The sequence below is a fragment of the Notothenia rossii genome (assembly GCF_949606895.1).
Source record: "Notothenia rossii genome assembly, chromosome: 2".
Classification (NCBI taxonomy): Eukaryota; Metazoa; Chordata; class Actinopteri; order Perciformes; family Nototheniidae; genus Notothenia; species Notothenia rossii.
Window position 1 is genome coordinate 33,348,556 of NC_136904.1, and position 20,758 is coordinate 33,369,313.

Here is a 20,758-nt window from a genome sequence, read left to right on the forward strand (position 1 = left end):
TGCCTTAAGATCAGGGCCAAGAATGAGCTTCAAATACTGTGTGTGTGTGTGTGTGTGTGTGTGTGTGTGTGTGTGTGTGTGTGTGTGTGTGTGTGTGTGTGTGTGTGTGTGTGTGTGTGTGTGTGTGTGTGTGTGTGTGTGTGTGTGTGTGTGTGTGTGTGTGTGTGTGTGTGTGTGTGTGTGTGTGTGTGTGTGTGTGTGTGTGTGTGTGTGTGTGTCAGGCATTCATGTTTAGGATTGCTCTGTTTGTGACCCATGTATCATACTCTTGGGTAAGCGGAACACAGTTATTTTGATTATTGTGTTATCAACAGTTTTTTTTCTTTATCGCCATCATCCAGCCAGGAAATATTTAGTTTACTTTCACAACACTAAGAACACTAAGAAAACTGTTAGGGGCCCCATTACACAATATTATTTTGTTGCAATATATTGCAATTATGTTTTGGAGTGTATTGTATTGGTACACAAACATGACATTTTTGGTAGCAATACATTTTTATAAATGTTGTATTAGTTAGTTAGTAGTTAAGTTGGTAGTTAAATTAGATAAGTTTGCTAAATTCTCTAATGTCTTTCTACAATGCCTAATTTTTTTTATTGTCCGACTTCCTGCATATACAATATTACACATTAGTTTCAGAAAAGAGGTGCTGCAGCACAGGCAGTATGAGAGAAATATAGACCTTTTTGAAAATTAAACCATGGAGACATTTCACAGTAGAGGCACTAAATACACACATGAACCTAAAAATGAGCAGAATATGTCCTCTTTAATATCAAAGTAGTTTCCAATACATTATTTGCTGATTGACTAATACATTAACAATGGAGTTTTTGTTTCAGTTCTCCTCTTGTGCAGAGCCATTGTAGTTAAAGTGTGGATGATTATGTTTCCTGACAGGAGAACTGAGCTGCCTGTGGAGGATCACGTTGTATATACAGCTCAATCTTTATGCATAGCCTGCTGTATATAGTCCAGCAGCACATACTACACATAGCAGCTATACGGGCTGTATATCCTCAGCTCCAAAAGAGGCCGTGACACCACACTGGCTCATGTTGGGGAACCAGCACTGCCGGTTGCTCGCCTTACTCGCATGAGTGCAGAGAGCCGTGTACCCAGGGCCTCGTTGACACCTCTAAAGGTTTCGGCGGGTTTCGAGTGGTGTTAAACCCAGGCTGATTAAAAAAGAATCTAACTAGAAAATACAGCTATGAGTCACACTGTAAGGGTGGAAACACTCAGAGCAGAAGATACAGGGAGGCGTGTGGCGCAGTGGACTAGTGCTTAGGTGTTCGGATCAGGGGAGCACAGGTTCAAACCCCACTGTAGTCAGCATGTCGTTGTGTCCCTGGGCAAGACACTTCATCCCAACTTGCTCCTGTGGGGATTGTCCACAGTATTGAGTATTCAAGACGCTTTGGATAAAGCATCTAACAAGTAATATGTAATACAAACTTTTAGTTTGGGTTTTATTTTCTGCAAATGGGAAAGTCGTTTTCCGTCCCAGTTGTCCCGTTTCCGTTCCAGTTGCGACTCGGCAAGCTTCGCAGAGAAAACACCTTTTGAGGGGGAGATGAAACGATGCCAGACTATTTGTATCACCTCATTGTCCCATCTGCTCCATCAGCAGGAGAGCTGCCTCTCAAAATGAATGAGCCTCAGAGAGAATGAGAGCGTGGAACGAGGAGGAATGGCTGGGCAACGGATCAAAAGCTAATGCAAGAGAATGAGTGATGAGGAGTCTTAAATATCGAGAGAAAAAACAAAATATTTCTCTAATAAGTAACAGAGTGCAGAGGAAGTGTTGTTGCTAAACACAAGACATGAACAGAGACAAGTTAAAAGGAAGGAAAGACAAATGTTTCTGGGATCATTTCTACAGTGAAAAGGAAGTAAAAAGAGGCTCTTTGTGGTACCATAAAAACAATGGCCTTCTCTTTATTTCTCATCAGTCTATAAACCCCCCACCTAGTGCCCCTCCTCCCTCTCCTCGTCTCTGTGACTGATAACATGATGCCAGATGTCCAGCTGTTGTGTTTATGAAGCCACACAGTAATTGCAGTGTGTATTCCAAAGGGCCCGAGCGACAGATCATTGTGCCAGACATGCCGGGATAATTCAAACAGATGTTAAACTTTGAAATATCCTTTAATGTTCATGTGTTTTTGTTTCTAAGTCCTTTCTTTATTTCTCCATCGATCCTCCCGCCGCCTCTCCTTTTTGTTGTTTGTTTGTTTGTCTCGTGAAGGCTGGAATGCCGCCAGTGTAATTGAGGCGGAGGTGGACAGCTCCGGAAATGGTGAGTTGAGCATTCCGTCGGTAATGACGAGATGATTTACATACATTTGTCTGTAGAATAAGTTTAATTTAAGTGTACTTTCTTCTTCTCTGCAGTCTTCTCCTTCCCCACGCTGAGTAACGAGGAGAATCTAATTGGTGTCAGTAAGCCCCTTCCCAAGCAGCTGTGGGAGGCTAAGAAGGTGAGACTCACTCCACTCGCTACGTCCTCCATCTGATGGTGCTTTCTGTGTTCACAATGACTGGAATCAGACAGTTTATATATTTTCAGATTAGGACTGGGTATTAACAATAATATAATACAGTGGTTACAATTACATTTTCATTTCATTTAATCGTTTATTTTAACCGGGACAGTGCACATTGATGAACACTTTAAAACAAAAATAATGCTTACAAGTGTAAATGAGCCGGATTTTAGCTTTGACCTAATTTCTATCCGTAGTCCCGTAACATACAACATATAAGAACATGACATTTATTTACATAGCAAAATTAAATACATGATATGCAGAAAGAGCATGAGCAGCATACAAGCATTTACCACATGGCAGTACAATGTAGCAGCTATGGTAGCCTATATAAAGTGCAAGATAAGATAAAAGTGCTACATAAAGTGCAAGAGGAGATACCTCTGTATAAAAGTGCATTTAGCGGTGATTACACGTCTGTTTGTTTCTCAACCATTCTTTGAGTTGACATTTAAAACTATTGAGAGTGGGACAATCCCGTATCTCAGTTGGGGGGCTATTCCACAATGAGCTGCCTTTAATGGAGAGGACATTTTTTCCAAAAGTGGTCTGTCTCTGGTGGACTTCACAGTCTCCTCTGGTTTCTGACCTAGTGCAGCGTCCAGTGGGTTTTTTGTGGATGAATTTCCCTAGGGGAGGGGGGGCCAGTCCATGTAAACATTTATTAAAAAAAACACAGACTTTTAAAAGACTTTAAATGGTCAAAACTCAAGAAATTGTGTTTTTCAAGGATGGTACAGTGGTGTTATGAATTTGGCTTTCTGTCAAACACCTTGATTGCTCTCTTGTACAGGTGTTCTATGGGTTTCAGGTTTGTGGCACAAGCAAACGACCAGTTTGTCAAACAGTATTCAATGTGGAATAGAATCATACAGTGGAGGTATGACTTTGCAGCATTGACAGTAAAGAAAGGTCTGATTTGTTTAACATTTTGTAAGTTGAATTTAATGGTATTGGATACTTTCTTAATATGTTTATAAAAAGTCAAGTTCGAGTCCAGTATGACTCCAAGATACTTGAAGTGGGGGACTAGTTCTATTTCTGCCCCATTTAAAAACACGTTGGATCGATTTTGACTGGTCGTTTGCTGAACATCATGCATACTGTTTTTTTTGCGTTTAACTGTAAGCAAATGTTGGTCAGCCGGTGTTGAACCTTGTCCAATGCATTTGAGAGACAGGATGAGATCATTTCAGTGTTCTTCCCGTGTACAAAGATGACCGCATCATCGGCACACATTTGCACATTCAACTCAGGACATACATTATGCAAGTCATTAATGTACAGAGAAAACAGTAATGGTCCAAGAATGGAACCTTGTGGAACCCCAACAGGGGTCTTGCATTATGTCCGAGTAAAGGGGATAGATTAGCTTTTTTTGTTTAAATCCGATTTCAGGAAACATGCCCAAAGGTCGTTATTGTATCACAAAACACACAATGTGTGAAATGTATTGATATTTCCTTCCATCCATTTTTAAGAATAGACACATTGATAGGTAATTGTGACACAGTAAATTCTTGCTGTGACTGTCATACACATGTCAGGCTACAAGTTGGACCAGTCTTTCTGCATGAGCACAAATAGATAATCAGTCAGCAGGACAGACACTTCAATCATCAGGAATGTTAGCAGCCCCATGTGAAAGCCTCATGGTGAAATCAGCAAACTAGATGAGAAAAAGCACAAACCCTCTTTTTGTGCACTGTTATATTCCACATTAGATGAAACAAAATATTGGCCTGTCAGTGCTTATTTTCATTTCCAAGTATTAATGTCTTCTTGATTTGGACATTAATGTTTTTTGCTCAACCAATCCTGAAGGAAGGAAGGACATAATTTTGGTAATGTGCAATGTTTTATTATTTGATTATACTTCAATAGCCTGATCTATCCCAGAGAATCGGTGCCCATATAGACCATATTTAGCAGTTCAGGTATCAGCCATGACGTGACTTAAACACATTCAAAACTGTTTCTTTTTGTTAATGTCTATAACCATTCAGTTTGTACCCCCTTACATACTATATTATTATATGGCTTAATTCAATACTCGATTCTGATTACCGGTAGTCAATTTGGACATTTCAGAGGTTGTTAATACTTGATAACACACAGCTGCTAACAAAATGATGACTGTTGCTTAGGAGGATCAAGGGAGAGAAGGAAAGAGGTTGGAAAAAAAACTGCGAACAAGGTTGGACAGTTACAGAAAATAGCGATCAGAGCTGCCTTCATTTTTTTTTTTAAAGTTGTTGTTACCGCAGTTCAGCTGTTGGTACACTGTGGAACCAAGTTTTTTTTTTTTTCTTAAGGGAAGCAAAACTTTTTAAGTTAATAAAATAATTCCTCGAGTCTGCAGTTTATTCAGTATGTGGCCACATTGTTGTGATAGAAGGCTGAGTAGCAAGCTATTAACCTATACATAATAGTCCAAAGATTAAAATGCTGTGTTAATGTTTAATTTCATTTGATGTAATTGTATTTGATGTGTCTCTGTTTCAGGTCCAGTCTCTGTCATCGAGGCCGAAATCATGTGAAGTGCCTGGAATAAAGTAAGCCAATGGGAAGGAGCTTTTTATCCTATTCATAAATAAACCTTTATCTTTTTACTCAACTGTTTCAAGATCATCACCATCAGTGTGGTGTTACAATGCCACATGGGCGGTAGATCACTGTAGCTCGTCACAAGAAACAATGGAATCATAGAGATGAAATGCCGCACATTCCCACCTCGCCAAACAGGATGTCTGTGTTCCTCTTTACAACTCCAACCCTTTTGAAATAAGAGGAACAGTCATTACAATCAAATTCCAAAGGCTTTGTTTTCCCAGTGCAAACGCCCTCCGGTGTCATGGCATGATTTAGAGGTAAACAGACGTCTCCATTTTTACTAGCAATTCATTAGCTCTCCAGCAGCAGCAGTAGATGGTCAGGCTTTATTTCAAGTTAATAATAAACAGAGAGCAATACAGTACAGCTACTGGGCCTCTTTATTTCATGTTGTCAGTTTTTCTGACAGAGAGAGACACTGTTTGTGTGTTTTTGGACGAAAGTGTTTGTTCATTGTTTTGTGTTGTGCCAGTTTCTGTGGGTACAAACAACAATGAGTCACTGTCGCTGCTCATATGCTGCTAATGCGGCATATGAGCACAAATGGAAGTTAGAGAAATATTGGAGTAAATGGGGAGTGGGTGGGAAAAACAAGAACAAGTGGATGGAAGTCAAAGAAACGTCTTGTCAATCTGAGATGGCATCTGCAGTACATTTGATGACCCTGCATTCAGTTATGAGCAATATATTTACATGAATTTAGTGATTTACTGATGAGTCACAAACGCTTTCTATTTGCATTCGCAGCATATTCCCGTCCCCGGAGCAGAACCCGGGTCTGTCCCAATACCAGGGTTTGTTAAACACCGGGGGCTCCCTGCCCGACCTCAGCAACCTACACTTTGCCTCCCCTCTCTCCACCCCTCTGGACCCGGAGGACAATGGAGGGTACCCCAACCTCAGCGGGGGCAGCAGCACCGGAAACCTGCCGGCAGCCATGATGCACCTCGGCATCGGCAACTCGCAGGGTGGGTGAAGCACGTTTTTTGTGTTTGTGTGCATGCTTTACACCCTGTTGGACTTATGTAACCCTTAAACAAAAAAAGCACTATCTACTTATAACTTTAAAGAGGAAAGAAAAGTATGAAAGAATACTTTCAGAGCTGTTCGGAGGAAAAGCACACCTGATGTTCACATTGCTCATATAAACTCCATTCTTCTCTGCTGAGGTGTTTTTCTGTCTCCTCTCTAGCCCACCATTATTCCCCCCTCTGTTTCCTTAGCAAACTGTCAATCCATAGGAGTTAGGATTACAAGAATGTGTCATCTTGCAAGATTTGGGTGGTTGCCTAGCAACACAACTATAATGATAGTCTGTCTGTTATTCCTTGTGTTATCTGAATTTACTTGTGCCGCATTTCCACAGCTTGGTAGAGCACTTCTTGACTGGCTTGGAGACAATATTTTTTGTGGCAAAAGTTGAACATTTCCCTAATACTTTTTTGGAGTCATCTCGCTTAAAGGTAGGGTAGGTAATTCACTTCAGAAATACTTTTTGTTATATTCCATGGAATGCTCTTAACATCCAGATAGCAATGAATATATGAAATGCTTTGACAATAAATCCATAAAACAATGTCATCTGTGGAAGCCGTGATACTGTAAAAAAGCACGACCAATTATTTTAGCCGGCCCGGCTAAAATGATTGGATGTCCTACCTGCCTGTCGGCCTTCCATCTGTGCACAAACTTATCTTGTGCGCGTTAGTGTGTGTTGGAGGAGGGGCTCTGTAAGGAAGTCTGAAGGAGGGGGCATACTTTTTTTCGGCAGCGTACTTTCAAATTCTAGCGCACTCGAGCTGGTTTCTCCACCCTTACCTACCCTACTTTTAAGGTTCTAAGCGGGCTAGGCTTGTCGCAGTACTCTGTATTGCAGTACTCGCATACACTGATTACATAACTTCCGCCCCCACCTTTGTTTTTGCATTTTGTCTTTAATTTTTATATCTGCGCAGTAGAACATGAGCAGCAGAGTCACATAAATCCGCCATTTATAAAAAGACACGCTTCCATCATTAGTAACTGCAATTTGTTACTCTCATGTCCTGGCCAGCTAAACCACACCATAGTCAACTGACCAACTATAGACAAGTTTAAAAAAAGGGACAATCCAGCATCAAATCAAGCCAAACACTGGACCAGACGGGACCAGATCAGACTTGACTTGGCAGCTACCGTCAGATTAAATACTGTGACGCCGTTGTTAGCGCTATGCCACCAGAGGCCAGCCATGGTTGCTTTTAATTGGCCAGAATGGTCATATTGACAAATGCTGTTTCAATTGGTACAATCAGAGTTGGTCTCTAGAGTTGGATTGAGTCTAGAGAAATTCCTCAGTTTGGTTTCCGTCGAAAAGATCCATATGCTGTGTCTTGTTAAAGAAGATGTCAGAGCAGTTTCACGCAGCATTGCTGTGAATATCAGCTGAAAATACCACCTACATTGAGGGGGAGGATCTGCAGTAGAAAACAAAATCAAGAAACCTGGTACCAAAAGCGAGTCAAGCTGGTAAAATGCAGTGGAAATTAGTCGTTCAACATACGCCCCTACTGACTGTCGAGATTACAAACTCTGGGCCTGTCAGTGAGTCAGTATCCTTGGGGATTCTTTTCTTTGTAGGTTCAATATTGTGAAAGTCTGCTTCAGCTTTACACTCAAAGTTGTGAATCACGGCTGCAGAGCTCTGAGCAGGTTCCAGGTTTCCTCCTCTGCCAGCCCAGCAGACATTATGGACAGCTCATTGAATGATGCCTCTGTCTCCTCACTGTGAACTCTGCTGATCCGATCACACCCACCGCTGCCCCTCTCAGTCTTTCCTCTCTGTGTTCTGAGAGTGGATGTGTGGTTGGGCTCCCATGCCGGACACAGTTCAGCTTGGCGGAGCCCCAAAGAACCACAAGAACTCTGACCCTGTTCTGGCTCGCTACAATCAGCTCTTTTCTTTCCCCTCAGATCCCCTCTGTCTTCTCATGTTCCTCCCCTCTGCACTCCACCTTTTCTCTCCCTCCCCAGACACACAATAAAGTGTAGTGTTTTGGGTGGCATGGCTGGAGAGTATTTTGGAAAATAGACTTCACGCCACATCATAACTTCCACATATTCTTCCTGGTTTCGGAGGGCCCATATCTGCTCCAGATTCACAGCTGCCTCATTAGATTCATCCTAATGTGCATCTACTCTCTGATGCTGTGTCTCAATCTGCGTACATCTGTACTCGCATCTGCTGTTTTGAGTTCCAAACGTGAATACCATTACAAAGTATGGCTAAATGCAGTGCACTATAAGAGGTGCACTCAAAACAGTATAAAAGAGAAGTTTGGAATACAGTGGGGCAATGATGAAGTGTTTTTACAGGTCGACCCGACCCGTTCCAAGTCCCTCAACAAAAAAAGGAAGATTCTTCCAATGGATTTCAGTATATTGCAGAAAATAACACATGTTTATGATACTGACACATATTATCTAACGTTTTAAAAGAACAGCATCACGGTCACATCGCTGCACATCACCACCGCTAAGCTAAAGGCGGCTAATGTTTCCCTGATGACGTTTAGTAGTCTCCTTTTGGGATTCACAAGTGGGTATTTAAAAATATCTTAAGCTCGTCTTAACCACAGACGTTATTTCATGCATCTAACTAAAAATACATGAAACAAAAGTTGCCTTTAGGCCAGAGAACATGAAGTGTTAAAAAGGTAACTAATTTCCTAATGTTTAGACTCATTTCTGCACCTATCTAACTGGGCAACCTAAACAATCGGCATTGTGTCTGCGTAATGGAAATAAAGCCACCAGTCAGATTGCACTCCTGCATGCAGCACTATACAAATAAAAGTGATACATGTAGGTTCATTTAAAATTCAAGCAACACTACACTGGTGTCACAAAGAAACCAGAATTCATTATATCAGGTAATCGAGGAGTTAAATGATTAGCTACCAAGACCGATAATGTTACTAGATAGCTAGCAATTATTTACAGAGACACAGCAGCCGTGTGCAATTTGAGACAACAGTAGCAGTCAGGATTCACACCATGCATAAGTGTTCAGTGCAAGACATGCAGTGTACTAAGGGAGGTACCCACATTTAGATACAGCACAATACTTTCTTTATCTGATGGATGTGCCCCTGCCTCTCCTGTGCCTGCAGGTCTCTCCTCCTCTCTGAGCAATCCCTCGATCCAGGCGTCCCTCAGCAACTGCCAGCTGCAGTCGTCGCTCAGCAATCCCTCCATCAATTCGTCCTTGCGCATGTCCAGCAACTCCCCCCGGCGACGGACAGCACCCATCAGCCCTCTGACATTGTCTCCAGGAACCGAGCAGCGCAGGGGTCTGGCCAAGCAGCTGTCTCCCACCATGTCCCCCTCGCTGTCCCCCATCACACAGGTACACATACCTTCACATTACCTTTACCTATAACAAGAGGGTATATCTATATTGTAAGGCACAGAAATTGAAATATACATTTACAAAGCTATAAAACTGAATAGAATGAGAAAAATGTATAGGTTTTGATGCTGGTTTTTGAGAAAAATTCAGAAGGGATTTTGTGTTGAAACTACGTTGATTTGCAGTATAGGGCTCTGACTGTCCTCATGGACCAATGTCATAATTACTAAAACTCTTTGTATAAAATGTAGTCGGACGTTAAAGCAAAAGTTCCTGGTGCCATGGTTTTCCCCCTGATTTGATGGGTTGAGTGCTGTTGAGTAATGACACTACAATCAGAATAAATAAACTTCAACTCTTTAGTGAAGTTTAAGTTAGTCTTCACTGACTCCTGCTGGAATGATCTGTCCTTTGTAGGGAGTTCCTCTGGATACCAGCAACATGCCAAGGGAGCCGCCCCCACCCTATCCGCTTTACCAGCAATCCCAGCATGCAGTGGACCAGGGCAGACAATGCCACCAGCAGCAACAGCAACATCAACAACAGCAGCAGCAGCAGCAGCAGCAGCAGCAACAACAACAACAACAACAGCAGCAGCAGCAGCAGCAACATCAACAACAGCAGCAGCAACATCAACAACAACAACAACAACAACAACAGCAACATCAACATCAACAGCAGCAGCAGCAGCAGCAGCAGCCTCTTTCCTCTCTTCAGAACATCCCTCTGGACTTCAACACGAGCCAAGTAAGTGCTTTGAAGAGTGTGCTGTCTATGCATGCGCACACACACACACACACCCTGAAAAATATCAAATGATATTCTGCACAGCAGTATATCATTCTCTGAGTTCGGAATTTGGCTTACGTTTGACTATCGTCTTTTCTGACAGCTCAACAACATGTCAGCCTTCTTCAACGACCCCTTCATGGAGCAGCAGTTCAATCGCCAGACCAAGTCCAACCCTTATCAGGTACAGGTTAACACACACACACACACACACACACACACACACACACACACACACACACACACACACACACACACACACACACACACACACACACACACACACACACACACACACACACACACACACACACACACACACACTTTACTAGCCAACAGCACACTGAAGCACCCTGTCTTTTTCAGACAGAGCGTGAAAAGAGATGCAGCAGTATGAGAAGAATAAATGTATTTTTGAACATTAAAGGATGTAGACACAGTAGAGATACAAATTACAATTATGCAATCAGATAATTACCATAAAAGGGCCCCTTTGAAGCAAAAACAACTTTTAATACACAAAGAAGATGAAACAAAATACGTTTTTTTAAACAGACGCTTTTCAGAATAAAAGACTGTTTAGAATGGATTTCATGATAGTTAGCGAACACAATATCTAATAATCACATTTATTAAGATAATTAAGAACCGAATGTGTCACTGCCTTCAGTTTTAATATTAATATGTTGTCTATGCACTGTGGAAACACATTGCCTGCCAATGTGAACTCGGCTCGCTGATTCTCTGCACTTTCTCTTGTTTGCCATTTTCTCTCTGCCATCTTCCGTCTAGTTCGACCAGTTCTCTCTGTTGGAGAGCGCGATGAGCTCCACGGCGGGGGGGTCTTGCTTTGACCCCTCCTCCTCCCTGCTCTACTACTCCCAGGCTGCCCTCTCTGGGCTGGGGGGCAGCCTGCAGGATCCCATGCACATGAGGTCCAACATGTTGTACTCTAACTGCAGCGGAGGCCTGCCCAACATCATCCTCACTGGTAAGACCTAGCGGGGGGCGGGGCCTCATAGGCCACTAAAGGTGCATCCTGGGAGCGAAAGAGGATTGTTTTTGTTTGTTTATAACAGAAAAAATTGAGTATATCGTGTGAAGGAGGGAAAAACAGACACAAAAACGTAAGTACAGATTATTATTTCTTGTTTATGAAAACAGATGTTGATGATTGCTAGTACTGATCCGTTAAATGAAACAAAACAACGAGCGAGGACATTTTAATATTCATCTGACGAATATGATTAGGAACAGCGAAGATGGTCTCTGGTTACAAATAAAAAGGGTAGCTGTAGACAGTTTGCGATGAATTGTCTCCAGTCAGAAGAGCATTTTTAATAATGTTATTACTCTTTTTTCCAGCATGAAAGTGTCAAGAGACGCAAGTATAAGTGTCATGTTGTTGTTTGTTTCTTGAAACTGATTCCTCTCTTTAGAGATGTATCATTGTTTGATTGATTGCATCTACCGGTAGTTAAAACCTATGATAAATATATATTTTATGATTTTTGTCTTAGTTATTAAGTTTATGAAGTTGTTTGTTTTGTCCTCGTTGTGTTTTATGACATTGTTTCTTGTAGTGTTCTCTATAGTTTTTAATGTTTACTTGGGTCCCCTTGAAAAACTCAGAACAGCGTTTCAGTTAGAAAAAAAATGGTGCTTGTCAACATGACCGGTGAGATGAATTGGGATGGGACATTTCCGGTTAAATAGTATCTGTTTTTATTATTCAGCTTAAAAACAAAGGATAAACAAAGGCTTTAGAAAGAATGACATCATCAAGGCGTGTTTATTTATATTTCATTGAAATTATCATTGAGAAATGTTCGCCTGCATAATCGCATAGCGCTGTCTGTAGTGCTATTTCTGCCGAAGCGCATCTATAACATGCAGGTTGTGGATCGTGTGAAGTTTATGCAACAATTAACACTCCAGCCAGAATCGGCACAACCGTCAGTAAACGACAGGTTTCAGATCTTTCCTGTCAAAGTCCGGTAAATACCGGCTAACAGAAGCACCGACTCAGCTGTATATGCTTGCTTATATAATACTTAAATATATAGAGGTCGACATTTGTAATAGGAGGAAAATGAACCTTCATACCTCATTAAGGCTGCGTGACTGATGTTTGGGTCTAACCTGGGCTGAACAGACAGTGATACTCTGTTAAAAAAGCAACAGTCTGAAAGGGAGAAGAGTGTTAGTTGTATTTATTTTTAAAAGAGCTGTCATGTCTAATGATGAGGACAGTGTGACAGTGTGAGCCATGGCAAGAGGAAGTGTTTTCCCGACTGCAGGAACCGCTCACCCACCTTCGTCTGCTTCTCTCTCTCAGATGACTCCAGCCTGTCGAAGGACATCAGCAGCGCGCTCTCCACGGTGCCCGAGTGTTTCGACTCGGAGGGCTGCTTCCCGCTGGAGGACGAGCTGCGCATCGAGCCCCTCGGCCTGGACGGACTGAGCATGCTCAGTGACCCCGACATGGTGCTGCCGGACCCCTCCGTGGAGGATACTTTCCGCAGCGACAGACTCTGAACACACACACACACACACGTGGATTTGCAGTGTAAAGAGTGTACAAATCTGACATGTGCATGCCAAGAATCTCTATATGCATAGTGCATGCATCCACTGAGATTCATCAAATGTGAAGTATACACACACTTTTTAAGGAGGAGACTTTTGAACAAACACAGTTTACTCCTGCTTGGTGCAGAGTCCCCCTCACACATCTCTAAGACGGTGTTTTGAATGAGATGCGTCGATGCAGTAGTTGGGATTCAAATCAGCGCCAGGAGCAGAAACAGGTCCAGTTCTGCACTTCAGAAGAAGCACGTGAAACAATCCCCGCTTCTCCTGCTCTCTCATCGCCAGCTCACAGCCCCCCTGAAGCCATGGCAACCACATCACCATGGTCACGCAGCATAGCAACCCCATCTCCACGATGAAGAGCAGCAGGAATGCCGACACATGCTTTTCCTTTCCTCGCGGCTCCTGTAAACGAGGAGTGAGCCGTTCACAGCTGGAGTAAAGAAACTACTTCAAGCTCCTGAACAATCATGGTAAAAATGAAGACTAAAAAGATTCTTGTTTATAAATGTGTTTCTTTGCATATGTTACCAGATTATTTTTCAAATGTTTGCCACAGATCTATACATTTGAATATACATAAATATAAATATATATATATATATATATATATATCAATTGCAGTCTGATTAGAATGTATTTCAAACTCGAAGCAAAAAGGGCAAACTGTTTACAAAAGATGAGATTGAATAAGTCAATATTACTTAGAGATTTTCTAATTAATAAAGAGATACAATTCTACGATGAATAAATGCTATATTTTCCTTACAATTTGGTTGGATACTCCGCCCCTGCCCCCCGGCTGTGGTTTCCTCGAGCAGATCTTTGGCAGCACTGGGACAGTGTCAAAATCAATTTTGAAAATCTTTTTTTTTAACTTTTTTTCCCTCTTGTTTTAAATACTTCTATGTACATTCATTGCATAGGTTTTATTTTACATTTTTTACTGACTCGTTATGGCGCTTTCACTGTACTTTAAATAGTGTCGTGAATAAGGGCTGCGTTACTGTGGATCCATGATGCCCACAAATAGCTGTTTGCATCCGGCTTCCTGTCCCGTGTTGTGGCAGTGAACCCCCCACCCCCCATCTGAACAGTTATTCAGAGAGTCATCATGTGGACATCGGACATCATGTAACATTGCACTTAACCTCTTTTGCACTAATTGGTTCACAGTGTGTAGACTCATATTGTAAAAACTGGTAGGATCCTCTTTTTTTGTTTGTTTGTTTTTACCTGATAACCCAAAGAAGTTGAATGAAGCCATTATTGAGAAAAGTGACACCTTATGTGACTAATATACATATATATATATATATATATATATATATATATATATATATATATAAAGTCACTGCACATACACATTTCAAAGCACCAGCAAGGAGTGTTTGGTTTCAATATGTGAGAAAGTATACATTTTATTTCCTTGGCTTTGATCTATAGTTATGTGTTTTTGTGCAGAGCTCATATTTACATTTTATTATGTAATAACCCGGCCTTCAGGGCATTGAGTGCCCCCTAGTGCCTGTTTAAATGAAATCAAAACGCTTTCTTTTATGTGTTTGAAAAAGATTCGGAGCAAAAAAATGCCCTCCTTTTTTTTTTGGCTCCTCTTAGCTATGCAACCTTTTTCAGTTCAGTGCAACCTGTTGAACAGGTGCGCCTTGTGCATTATGCAGTGTTCACAACGTGGGGGATCAAATTTGCCAGAAATCACAATATTACATGTGTCCAGTGTCCACAGTGTGTGTCGACTCTCGATCGATAAGAAGAGCGCCTGCTGGCATCGAACGGATCAACAGTCGGAGAACAAGGATGTCGTGGAGGAGGATTTTAAAACGTACAAATGGTGCATGGCACTGTTTGTGTTGTGTTTTGTTTCCTTCTCAGTCCGAAGGCGTCGCACTGAGTGGACTGTGGGCTCTCTCCCAGTGTATGAAAGAGATTCAGGGGTGTTGGGGTTGATTTCTAAGAGTTTTATATATTCAGCTATTATACATTTTGACCTGCTCTCTTGTTAGCTCTTAAGACAGTGGGATGGAGCCACTTTGCAGTTAATTGTGTCTAAAGTGTTTTTCTTTTCCTCGCTCTTTCCCCTGCTGTCTGAACGCCTGCCTTCTGCTGCCTTAACATGTTGTATTTTGACTTGACATATTCCAGCAGTAACCTGTATCCGCTAGTTATCCCCTCCCTTTAGCTTCAGCTCTGTTTGGTACTTACTGCGCTTTGTCCTTTTCTGTCTCTTAAGTCTCACTGTTTGTTTTTTTGTGTATTCCTTTTTTTAGCAAAATGTACAGTTCTGTTATTTAAACAATTTTTTGTCCACTAGTGTTACTACTTTTTATTTGTAATGTCATTTGTTTTTCCCCGAGATATAAAATGTTGTTGGTTTGTAACGTGTTATAGTGCTTATCTTTCTGATTTAATATAAACAATAAAACTCTATACTGTGTATTAAAGGTGCTGTTGATGTTCCTGCCAGCAGATGGCAGCAGTGTGGTGTAATCGAGATGAACGTAGACATCCCACAAACAACATCCCTGTGTTTAGTTGGAACAAATACAAGTGCACCTTCTTTAGATCTTCCTGTATAGTCTGACAAATTATTATATTTCTGAACAAAACACACTTTTCATTATTTTAATTGTGTTTGGATTCTGTGAGAACAGCTCTGCAAGGTGTTACTGTTTGTTTGGTTGCACAGGCAAGCAAACTATCAGTTTAGAAACAGTGTGCTTTTCCATCTAATTAAGATGCAAAACGTGAAATAATCTTTCTCTCATGTCTTCTATCATTTGTCAATCGTCTTTCTCACCAATCTTTAAAAATGTTGGCTTTTTACGAAACATCTGAACGTTTAGTTTGTTTTGTCTTTCTCTTAAATTAAGCATAATTGACCCCGATCCTGTTTAAAGAAGACAAGTGTACCCTTTCTTGGTATTCCAGCTGCGTCTACCTCATGAAAGGCCACTACAAACACCTTTTAGGGGAAATTGATGGCAGTAATACTTCCAAATCCGAATTGGAGTCAGATGGTAACAATTTGATTGTTTGTTTTCACCACCAGATCACATCTTCTGTCATTTTCCTGAAAAGGTTTAAACTGCAATCGGGGACATTAAGAGAAAGACTAATGGTAGCCTGACTGATGAAAAGGCTTTTGCTAGTTTAACTTGTTTAACTTTATCCTAATTCAAGAAAAACGTTTTACACCGACAACATGCATTTTGTCCCCTGCCCTTCAGTTGAAATTGTTTAAAGAGGCCCTATTATGCTCATTTTCAGGTTCATATTTGTACTGTGTGCCTTTACTGTGACATGTTTACAAGCTTTAATGTTCAAAAAGGTCTTTATTTTTCTCGTAAAATGTGTTTGAGCGCTAGCCAATAGAAGTGTGAGTGTAACATAGTGATGTCACTATGTTACAGAAGTAAACAAAGGAGTCAAATGGTAGCCTCTCAGGCAGGGGGGTGAGTGTGTGGGAGAGAAACTCCCTCTGGAGGTCTCTGGGATTTTAGCCTCTGCAGACCATTTACATGCACACAAACCTATATAACACAATAGGGCCTTTTAATGAAAGGATTTCTTTATGACCACTACACAAGAACAGTAACAGGCCCCAAAATGTCTTCTATTATCAATACATATATACAACACATTTTATTTTCTTTACGAGAGAAAAATGCTTATGTTTGCTTTCAACTGTCAAACTACTGGCTCCCAGTTAGGATTTATAAACCGGACATTTGGTGACCAGCAGGTGGTAACTGCAGACTCTGAGTTCACACACAGCAACTGTATATATACAGAGGAGTGTGTGAGGACAGTATATTGTGGCAGATGGACAGTGTGAGCTCCTGGACATCAGCCAAACTTCACACACAAACACAGTGAGGGAGCTGAACACATAATCACAGTCATCAGTCAGAGAGCTGGAGTCGGTCCAGAGTGAGTCTAGGCAGGTCAGGATGCGTGTGTGTGTGTGTGTGTGTGTGTGTGTGTGTGTGTGTGTGTGTGTGTGTGTGTGTGTGTGTGTGTGTGTGTGTGTGTGTGTGTGTGTGTGTGTGTGTGTGTGTGTGTGTGTGTGTGTGTGTGTGTGTGTGTGTGTGTGTGTGTGTGTGTGTGTGTGTGTGTGTGTGTGTGTGTGTGTGTGTGTGTGTGTGTGTGTGTGTGTGTGAACCTGAATAATAACTAAGCTGTTGGCAGAAAGTAATTAATGAGGCCTGTTAAGCTATTGGCAAGCTAGCTGTGTACCAGTCAACTGCTTTTATTATATTTTACTTTGTTTCTGTCAATAACAAGCCGCAACCTGAATTCATGTGAAGGTGCACATGCATTCTTTCTGATGGCCAACAGAGGGCTACTGGTGCAAATATAAAGTCTGATTGTCTAGAAGTCTATGAGAAAATTACTAACTTCTTACCCCAGTAAGCAATGAGTTATACCTCAGTGAACATTTTGCAAATTAGTTTATGGGCTTAATCACTGTTCTGACCCTTGGTCAATAGAGAATGATATTCATTTTGTAAATTAATGTGCTTTTTAGAGGTAAATAGACTCTAAAGCAGGTTACGTTGTTGCTGACAATTTGACTTTGGTGTTCTCCTTGTTCACTTTTTAGAACTTAAACCCTTTCATAGTGGGTTTTTATTCCATTAAAGTTATAAGTAACATTTTGGTCAATCATGTTTTTTTAAGCATTTGTGTAATGGCAATTTACATGTACATGACACGATGTCCTCTTTGTGGTTACCATCAGTACACAAAGTGGTAAAAGTGATCTTACGCAGACAAGATCCCACAATGGCTCCCACAATGTGGTTGTGTTTAGCTCCACCCTCTCGAGTCCCCTCTGGTTTAAAAGCCAAGATGGCGACGGTCAAAATGTCAAACTCGAGGTTACAAAACCACAAACCAACGGGTGACTTACTTAATTATTTTATACAGTTCATGATCCGAAAGAAGTTCGGTAATAAAGGATGTAATCAGTTCTAAATTGAGTGACAGGTACTTGAGTACACAGATGAATACTACATTTAGATAACTTTTTTGGAGCTTTCCATTATATCTTTAATTGTATATCAGTGGACAGGGTTGGCATGGCAAAACTCCTTAAATGACTCGTGTTCTTAGTGATTTTTGTAAACACTGCAGAAAAAAGCACTCTGCTTCCATGCAGTATGTAAACAACGCACAAATGACTACCTGTAATGTCACAGAGGTCGGCTGTGGTGAAGAACTCGGGGAACTACCACCTGACTCTAGTATTCCTCAGACGTCTTTCAGCTCATGAATTTACGGCCTGCAACTTTACTGTTTCTTACTGCTCACATTAACCTCCACTTCAACAGCTGTTTTTAGGGAAAACAAACCGTGATGAACCCTGTTTATGGTGCCTGCTCAGCAACAAGCAACAGAACACATAAACAATAAGACCGCCTTGAGGAGAACATGGACCATTTCACAGCTCAAGTCACATTTTAACGTAAGCATGACTCCAAATGACTGCACATGTTGCCTCTGTAGGGATGAAATACTTAGATCTTAAAATACTCCACTATGAGTAACATTTCAAAATGTTACTTAATGGTGCCCTATTATACTCATTTTCAGGTTCATATTTGTATGTTGTGCCTCTACTGTAACATGTTTACATGCTTTAAAGTTAGGTCAACATGTCTTTATTGTTTTCATACTTCCTGTGCTGCAGCACCTCTTTTCACCCTCTGTCTGAAACCAGAGCCCAGTCTGCTCTGATTGGTTAGCTGGCCAGCTCTGTTGTGATTGGTCAACTGCTTGGAAATGTCTCATCCCTTAACAACAATGAAGTGAAGTATATCGTACTTGCCTGTAATGTAATGAAGTTGAAGTATAACGTGGCAGCAAATCGAAATGATAAGTAGCTCAAAAGTATACTTAGTACAGTAATTGAGTAAACATACAATTGTCTGTATCTGTCTAAATAGGCATCTAGCATGCATTAAAACAAAATCATACTTTTTATCATACAGACTTGAAGATAATTAGTTATATGTGAAAATAATCCCCCATTCTCTAAACCCAAGCATCAGAATCGACTACACTAAATGATCGGTGAGAAGCAAACAGCTTTGTTGTGTGTTCTTCTGCTTCAGGCCACTAACAGTGTTTCTGCACCGTCCATGTGATGAAAGTGTGTTTACAGCGTGTTGGTGTCTTTCATCCTCACACTGTGCCATGAATCAGGGGGACAGCTTTATGTCCACCCTGACCCCCCCACACAGTCCTGGGGTGGATGGGAGAGGCATTCATTTCTTGTTGTCACCTCCCCCTCCTCACTTCTCCTTCTCTGTAGCTCTCCTCTCATTTCCCCTGTTCTACGAAACCTCCTCTTTATAACCACTCGTTACTGTGTTTGTGTAGATCTGGCCTATTATAATTATGTAAAGCCCTGGGAGGAAATTCATTATCTTCATCATTGTTTAATAATGTGTGGAGGTGATTAATTGTACTTACATAATTATTATATTAGCAAAACAGTGAATTTGTTTACATTTATCATAAAACTTGTGCACCTTCAATCACTGGAAATAAAGAAAAAAAATAATTTCACAAAAAGTTAATATATGTGTGGAAAAAACACGGGTTAAACACACAATTCCACCAATTTATACAAAAATTAATTCAGTCATTCGTTATTAAAAATGTATATTTAATTTCATTATTTTCATTTATTGACTATTTGTGGCATTTTCAATACTTAATTAATGTATTTGAAATGGATTGACAATTTTAGCGTTTTTTTATTTATCTTCATGATTTTTTAATTAGGATGTGTTCAGTGCTGTTTTTTCTGTCAATTTCCCTTTTCTTGTTCTATTTTTTATTTGTTTGCAGTAAAATGTCTGTAATTTTACTGTTTGCCGTAAGAAGCATATTTGACTTTCACTGGCCTGACTGTTTTTACCACATGTTTTTCTGATGTTTATGTGGGGGCTCTCTCTGTGCTGATTGGCAGCTAATGCCAACCAGACCCCTCAGAAAAATCTGTGCTGCGATAGAACAAATGTCTGCAGACTGGAATCCTGCAGGTGCTTTTGATATTGATAAAAGAGGATATAGAAATGTGTTTTGAACATTTTATCCCGTTTTTATTTAAAGGCTGATTCCAGAAAGTGCTGGCATGGAATCAAACACTGGGATCGGCACGCACTTGATGATCGACTAAATGTTTATTCAGTGCAGGAAAAATACTGTCACAACAGAGCTGCTTGTTTTTTTTCAAAGAACGATCAGTAAGGTCATTTAATATTATGAAAAATGGAATAGACTAGATAGATCCAACTTCAAGTATCCTTAGGTATGAGTTAAGAATTTGTCAATATTTGTCTTTGATTAATGATTTGAAATTGGGAAACTATTATTTATATATCACTGTTTTTTTATCAATTTTATTTATCCCCCTTGATTTTTCTATTCTTTTTGCTTTAGTTTAATATGTATTTATTTTTTAAAAATGTTCTCCTTTGTGATTTTAGACTTGATTTATTCATGCTGTATGCAAAAAACATGTATCGACAAACTTAGTAGGTGAAAAAACATGAAAGCTGAGCACACAAAATCCTAATGCACCAGTGAACAGCTGAAACACAGGATTGGATTTACAGACTCACTCCACCCCAAAACATTTTTAGTTTTAAAGGATTACTGATCTCTGTAACAACTAAAAAGAAACTCTGTGGAACCATAATTCCGGTGATCTGTATTATTAGCACGCTGGGTCTCATCACTGAAATAGTTTTAATCCCAGCAGCAGGATCAGAGCTGTTGGGCTCA

General features: G+C 40.6%; 1 protein-coding gene across 2 annotated transcripts in view; it reads left to right on the forward strand.

The window, feature by feature from the left end:
• crtc3 (CREB regulated transcription coactivator 3) overlaps positions 1 to 17,616 on the forward strand; it is a 73,818-nt gene extending 56,202 nt beyond the window's left edge. For both annotated transcript variants that reach the window (XM_079663703.1, XM_079663704.1), the window contains 9 exons: positions 2,256 to 2,306; positions 2,402 to 2,487; positions 5,062 to 5,111; positions 5,917 to 6,137; positions 9,321 to 9,556; positions 9,977 to 10,306; positions 10,452 to 10,532; positions 11,141 to 11,339; positions 12,687 to 17,616. In XM_079663703.1, coding sequence (XP_079519829.1) covers positions 2,256 to 2,306; positions 2,402 to 2,487; positions 5,062 to 5,111; positions 5,917 to 6,137; positions 9,321 to 9,556; positions 9,977 to 10,306; positions 10,452 to 10,532; positions 11,141 to 11,339; positions 12,687 to 12,886 — 1,454 coding nt within the window. In that variant the 3' untranslated portion in view covers positions 12,887 to 17,616. The remainder of the gene's footprint in view (positions 1 to 2,255; positions 2,307 to 2,401; positions 2,488 to 5,061; positions 5,112 to 5,916; positions 6,138 to 9,320; positions 9,557 to 9,976; positions 10,307 to 10,451; positions 10,533 to 11,140; positions 11,340 to 12,686) is intronic.
• Positions 17,617 to 20,758: the final 3,142 nt, after the last annotated feature.